The 7416-nt window shown below is 41.3% G+C and overlaps 1 protein-coding gene across 1 annotated transcript in view; it reads right to left on the reverse strand.

Moving 5' to 3' along the window:
• Positions 1–350: 350 nt before the first annotated feature.
• The window catches only part of LOC107295035 (complement C2-like), a 37061-nt gene continuing 29995 nt past the window's right edge, over positions 351–7416 (reverse strand). Inside the window, exons 8-10 of the mRNA XM_015824325.1 lie at positions 5913–6044; positions 2888–2977; positions 351–499 (exon numbers count right to left, since the gene is read on the reverse strand). Of these exons, the coding sequence (XP_015679811.1) occupies positions 351–499; positions 2888–2977; positions 5913–6044 (371 nt within the window). The remainder of the gene's footprint in view (positions 500–2887; positions 2978–5912; positions 6045–7416) is intronic.

Consider the following 7416-nt stretch of genomic DNA (forward strand, 5'->3'; position numbering starts at 1 on the left):
GGCTGAGTCAACCTTGTCAGAACTGAACTACTAGCAGCAGGCAGAATTAGCCTGCAATCCTGCATTCTAACCACCGCGCCACTGTGGCTCTTCAGTCCTCAACTTACAACTATTCATTTAGCGATCATTTGAAGTTAGAACTGAATTTTAATGTTAATGTTGATTATCTTAATATTGTAATATTTTATCTTGTTTTTACCTTGCTGTACGCCTCGTGAAGTTGCCTCTAGGTGAGATGGGCAGCATGTATATACTCCCACAGTTGGCACAAGGTGCTGAATATTGGGTAGATGCACCAACCCTTTGCCCTTTGCCCCTTGCATCCCCATCCCTGGTAAATAAGATAGATCCTACATACCCAACAGATCTTCAAAAGCTTTCTTGAGCTCCTGTGGATTTTCCATCACAAAGACATGCCTTTCCCCTGACTTCTTCGATGCAATCTCATTCATGGCAGTCAAGTCAACGTTGAGGTTCCCAATGCCAAAAACATAGATATCTGAACGAAACAACAACAGGACATGCACTGATGATGTTACCTAGTTGGGTAAAGAAATGTCTGCAAGAAAACAACCAAGGACCCCTCAACAGGACGTATGTTAGCCTGGGACATTCTGGAAGAGAAGACAGGACAGTCCCCAAATCTTATCAAGGGATTCTTTCAGTTTTATCAAGCCAGTTAAATAGCAGTGAAATTCAAGGGTGAATGGGCTGGATGCACTGAAAGCCATAAGAAATAAGAAAAATAAGAGCTTGACCCTTTCGAATTCATTTTGAGGGAAACTAAGCAGACAGGAGATTTCCAGCAAACCTGTGATGAATCCAGCAGGGGTTTTATACTATATTTTAAGACCTCCGAGAACATTTGCAGTGACCTAAAATGTTATTACTTTTCTCTGTGAGTTGCCCAGGAAAATACTTTAACTGAAATGACTTTTCCTGGAGAGACGCAGGAGTGATTGCATTTTCTATTTTCAATTATTGCTGCATGAAGTACTGGCCTGGCTTTTTAACAATTGTTCCTGCTGTTTTCCAGCAACAGCTTTATCTCTTTAAGAAGAAACTGGACAGCCATTTGTCCGAAATGGTATAGGGTTTCCTGCCTGAGCAGGGGGTTGGACTAGATGACCTCCAAGGTCCCTTCCAACTTTATCATTATTATTATTATTATTATTATTAGTAGTAGTAGTAGTAGTAGTAGTAGTAGTAGTAGTAGTAGTAGTAGTAGTAGTAGTATTGCTCTATTTGGGCAGCCTCTTTATCTGAGTTGCTTCTTCTAGTATGTTAGTCATAGATGAGCTGCTAAATTACTTACTTCCCTATTGGCCCTAATGGGCAGCACATCTCCTGAGTTTTAGACAGGAGTTGGCAAAAATAAATAAATAAAAATAAATATAAAACAATAAAATAAAGAATGTTGAAATATTTAATTTAACAATAGCTGGAACAGTAAAGTGGATAATGGGCTAAAACACGCACAGTGGTAGTTGATTGATTGGAGTGTATGGGCTCCTGCATGAGGCAATCTACGTTTTGATTGGTTGCTGGCTGTAAAAGGGGCGTTTCCCTTTTTTCCCACCTTTTTCTTCTGTGAGCCCTGTACGGAGTGTACGCTTTGTGATTTACCTCACAATGCTCCTGTTTGCCTGGCTATCTTGACTGATGTAAAGATGGATGTTAAATATATTTATTTATATAAAACTACACGTCCGTGACAGCGTCTATCTATGACTTCATTTGGACACCTGCTATGCAATTCCCTGACAATAAATAAATAAAATCTTGTATATTTTGGAGAGCATTTACCATGGGTTGGACCCCGAGCTACAACCCTCCCCTGACAGTGGAAAGTGAAAGTGAAAGTAAAGCTTTTCTGCAGAACTGAGAAAGTGATGCTTCACAGTGAAGCTGACCTCAGCTTTTCATGACACTTGGATTTTGTGAGAGGTTGAGGAAGTGAGTGGGGTCAGGGTGAGGAAAAGATGTTTGGTTTATCTAGAACAGGCATGTCAAACTCGCGACGTCACGTGACGTTGCGCGATGTATCGTGACTTTTTCCCCATTGCCGGCAATGGGGTGGGTGCAGTTTCGGCGTAACGCATCCAGCCTGTGGGCCAGCAGTTTGACATGCCTGATATAGAAGAAGCAATTTGAGAGAAGCAAAGAAGTCCAGATATTAGAGGTAACCTGTGGAAAAAGCATTTCAAGAGGAGAAAAAAGTGTTTTATTGAGGATCGTCTCATAACAATTGGAGAAAATTAAGTCTTGTGGCTTCATAAAGGTTAATACATTTATTTTGCTTTCTGCGGTGAACTCTAGGCCGCAATAGCTAAGCTATACAGGTAGTCCTCTACTTATGACCAGAGTTATGACTGACCAAAACAGGGGGCTTATGACCCAGATTCAAAATTCTGACAGTCGCACCCACTCCACAGTCAGGTGACAAAACTTTGGGCACTGGGCAATATGATTACATGTACAGCCCTTTGCAAAGTCCTGCATTCACATGACCACATTTTACGACAATTTTGCCCAAAGCTGGCACTTCTAGTTTTTGGCAAAACCAAAAGTGAACCATTCCTTCACTTAAGAACCACAGCTTTTGCATAATGACCGTGGCATCTGCTTTACAACTGCTGCAAAAAAGGTCATAAAATTGAGTCAGTCATGTGACCAACTCATTTTAGGATTCTCATGAGATAGGACCATAATGGCCAAGCTCCATTACGGTCATATGTCGAGGATTGCCAGTAGTGGGTTTTCAACTGAGCAGTAGTTATACAGAGGTTCAGTCTGCTGTGGGAAAATAAGGTTCTTGAGGGGAAGGTTGCTATCGCAAAGTAACACAATTCATTCTTTTGAAAAATCAAGCATTTTCTTGACTCACCGAGATAATCGTTTCTGTTTTTTCTCACATTCACCATACCTTCTATGCTGCGCACCGCCAGTTTGGGAGAAGCCCCAAGATTGGATTTTCCTGAAGACAAAAAAATAAAAAATAAAAAATTAGAGGACAAAATCGAAGAGTAATTCCCAACTCATGTGCTTACAGCAAAACAAGTGAGCCAAGAGGAATAAGTTGTGGAAAACTCAAGGATGATCATACATTGAACTGGCGTTGTGTTCTTAAATGAAAAAGAAAAATTATGCAAGCTAAGAAAAATGAAAAGAAAAGAAAAATCGCTTTGATTGATAGGCTGGAGTCTGGCTTTGAAACACAAAGAGATTTCAGACTGAATTTCTATCTAGTGGAGGCTTTTCAAGGCCACAAGCAGAAGGTGTTTCCCTCACAGATGATCAGTTAGAACTGAAGAAGGTTCATGGGTGAGAAGAGAAACATTTTCAAAGAAAATGTTTTAAGCATGCGTGTGTTTTAAGTCCAGTTGCCTTTTGGAAAAGCATCTTTGGGACAGCCATGACCTGGATGACTGAGAATCTCCATCGACATTCCGACGTCTGTCACATTAAAACACACACATGCCTAAAACTGGGCAGCAATTTTTGAAAGCACAGGGAGCAAAGCATTCTGGGAAGGTGGTTGTATACCACATCGTAAAATCAATTCTGAAATTATGAGGATTAGGTCTTCCTCCACCCCACCTCCCCCAAACCCCTGGGGAATTGGAGGAAAAGAGAATCGGAAAAATGAGCTGTCCTCCTCAATCAATTCTTTTGAAAGGTACATAGATGTTCATGTCTATGTGCCTGTTGGTGGCCGATTTGCCTGAATGCCGGGCTTCCAGGAATTCTCTAACATTTTTGAACTTGGCATGATCTAGGATGCTCACAGTTCCCCAGTTGAAACTATGGTTAATTCTGTCCATGTGTTGATAATTATCATACAGCTTTTGAATAAATATTTTTCTTTTCTAATATTTCTTATATATTTAATATAATTTATATATATATATTATAGTCAAGTTTATTATTGTATGTTAGAGTTAAAGTATGTTAATTTTGTTTGTATTATGAATGGATAGCTTAATTTAGACTTGGGATGTTATGTATTTATCCCTGTACTCAGTTCTGGGAAGTCCGGGGAGGGAGGGGGGAAGGGGCTGAAGGGGTAGAATTATATAAAATTTGGTGTATTTATAAATATAATGTAAATGTTTGTCTTTAAGAAGAGGAGATGATCGGCTAGTACCCCCAAACTGCATCCGAGGTGGTGGAAAAGAAGGTGATGGGATGTGTAGGATAGTTGGAAAGGAGGAAAGAGGAGAGGTGGTGGTTAAGAGGGGGAGGAAGGAAGAGGGAAGTAGGTAGGAAGGTTGAGGGAGTGTGGATGCAGGGGGGGGGGACCGCCGATTATTTCTGAATACTTACTGAGTAGGCTTTTTATGTGTTTGTTTTTCTAATGAAATGCACCATATTTGTATTATTTGTTCATATGTTTATTTGAAAAATTAATAAAAATTTGTAAAAAAAAAAAATTCTGTCCATGTGTTGTGCAATTAAAGACTTTGCAACATATCTTCTGATTGCAAGTTGGTATTCACGGTTGCGCTCTGCTAGTCTCCTGCCTGTTTGTCCCATGTAGTGGTTGTTACAGTCTTTACACTGTATGCTGTAGATCAGCAATCCCCACCTTGGCATGGCACGGGGGGGAGGGAAATGGCAGGCACACGTGCGCCCCCACAGCTCCATTTGTGCAAGTGGCATGCACGTGCACCCCCACTCACACGAATGGAGCTTCACATGTGAGCGGAGGGTGCTTACACTCATGCACGAAGCTCCAGTCAGGCAAAAGGCAGGCACTTCCACTCACACGCAAAGCTCCACTCGCGCGAACGGAGGGCGCTTGTGCTCGCGCGCCATGCTCCACTTGTGTGAGTGGAAGGCGCTCGTGCACGAATGGAGCTTCGCACATGAGCACAAGTGCCCTCCACTCATTCAAGTGGAGCTTCACACGTATGCACGCGTTTGCCTGCTGCTCACGCAAGTAGAACTTCACGTGCGCGTGCTTGCCCATTTTTTCCCATGGCCCAGTTTTGAACAAACCACGGCCCAGTAGTGGTAGGAGATTGGGGTTTCCTGCTGAAGATGACTCCTGCTTTTTCTTCTGGGGCTATTGGGTCTTTTGGTTTACGTAGGATGTTTTAGAGCTTTAGTTGGTTTGTGTGCTGCCATCTGGTTATAATAGTCTGTGGTCTCCGAGATGTTTTTGATGCATGGCACTGTTATCCTTTTCATAGCTCATGTGGTAAGAGCAACACAGTGAGAGCGAAACCCCACTCCCTCCCGGAATTGGGTATGTCTAGTTTAACGAAGAGAAGGACGAGGGGGGGACATGATAGCAGTGTTCCAATATCTCAGGGGCTGCCCCAAAGAAGAGGGAGTCAAGCTATTTTCCAAAGCGCCTGAAGGCAGGACGAGAAGTAATGGGTGGAAACTGATCAAGGAGAGAAGCAACCTAAAACTAAGGAGAAACTTCCTGACAGTTAGAACAATTAACCAATGGAACAACCTGCCTCCAGAAGCGGTGAATGCTCCAACAATGGAAGTTTTTGAGAAGAGACTGGACAGCCATTTGTCCGAAATGGTATAGGGTTTCCTGCCTGAGCAGGGGTTGGACTAGATGACCTCCAAGGTCCCTTCCAACTTTATTATTATTATTATTATTATTATTATTATTATTATTATTATTATTATTATTATTATTATTACTACTACTACTACTACTACTACTACTACTACTACTACTACTACTACTATTAGTTTGGGTAATGAAACTTCTGCAAAAAAGCTCAGAGAGCAAAAAAGCTCAGAGAGCACCAAGGACCCATTTCAAGCCTGCGCTATAAATATTCTCCTATATTGTACAATAGCCATGACTAGACAGTGAATGGTCTCCCCCACCCCCACACCCACAAAACCCCACCTCCACTTTCAATTTCCCCATTTCTCCTTACCATCTGTAAGCAGAATGATAGCATGGCGGACTTTGCTCCATTGATCTTCTGAAAATGTTTCTTCGTTAATCATCATCTCGTAAACCGCAGAAAGGGCCGCATGAATGTTGGTTCCAGTTGCATTGCCGTGATCTGCAAAAAAAAAAAAAAAAAAAAAGGATTAGTCTTGAGAGGTTCTTCTTTTTAAACCTCATTTGACGGACAATATAAGGCACCATGCAGAGGCAGCGAGAGGGAACCGCAACAGATAGCATCATTCTCCAAGGTTTCATGCATTTCTTTTATTTGTGGTTAAAAAAAAAAGTGGGAAGAGTCTGCCTACGTGATTGAACGTGGATGAAAAAGAAGGCTGCCATAGATTCCAATTAAACATTTACTTTATCGGTGGGGCTTTATTTACATGATAGCAGTGTTCCAATATCTCAGGGGCTGCCACAAAGAAGAGGGAGTCAAGCTGTTCTCCAAGGCGCCTGAAGGCAGGACCAGAAGCAACGGATGGAAATTAACCAAAGAGAGAAGCCACCTAGAACTAAGGAGAAACTTCCTGACAGTTAGAACAATTAACCAATGGAACAACCTGCCTCCAGAAGTGGTGAATGCTCCAACACTGGAAGTTTTTAAGAAGAGACTGGACAGCCATTTGTCCGAAATGGTGTAGGGTTCCTGCCTGGGCAGGGGGTTGGAGTCGATGACCACCAAGGTCCCTTCCAACTTTATTATTATTATTATTATTATTATTATTATTATTATTATTATTATTATTATTATTATTATTATTATTATTATTATTATTATTATTATTATTATTATTATTATTATTATTATTATTATTATTAATTATTTATTTATTTATTTATTTATTTATTTATTTATTTATTTATTTATTTAAGGGTGTAGCATCAACAGAGGTCGTGCTGTGGGGTGAATGCTGCTATCAAAAAAAAAACCCAAGAAACAACTGGCTAATTTTTTTAAATAGCAAAAATCCTCAAAACAATCCAACCAATCTGGGGATTTAATTATCTCCAGGTGTCTGTGTCAGCCTTCTCAGGTAGACGAGAGAAGAAACCCCATCAGATGAGCTAATTCTCCTTTATTCTAAGGCTACGTTAAGCAAAAATCTTGCAAATCTGAAGGTAACAAATCTCCCATTGTCTCTTTGTATCACTGGATAGATAGGGAGGTTGCTTTCTGAGTTTCTTTCTCTGTGCATCATACATCATCATCCCCTTATTTGATTCTTCCCTAAACAGCATTTCACTTCGCATGAGATGGCTGGCCATAGAAATTGGATAAATAAATTTAAAAAAAAAACTCTCTTCCCCTCTGTCTCCCAAGGCCATCCTCACATGCCATTACAGTCTATGCCAGTGGTGGCGAACCTATGGCACGCGTGCCAGGGGCGGCACTCAGAGCCCTCTCTGTGGGCACACAGGCCATGCCCTGGAGATGGCAACCGTCCCTCTTCAACCAGCCGCCCGCTAACTCGCCGAGGTCCCACATG

The sequence above is a fragment of the Protobothrops mucrosquamatus genome, unplaced genomic scaffold, assembly GCF_001527695.2.
Source record: "Protobothrops mucrosquamatus isolate PMUCROS unplaced genomic scaffold, P.Mucros_1.0 scaffold2204, whole genome shotgun sequence".
Taxonomy (NCBI): Eukaryota; Metazoa; Chordata; class Lepidosauria; order Squamata; family Viperidae; genus Protobothrops; species Protobothrops mucrosquamatus.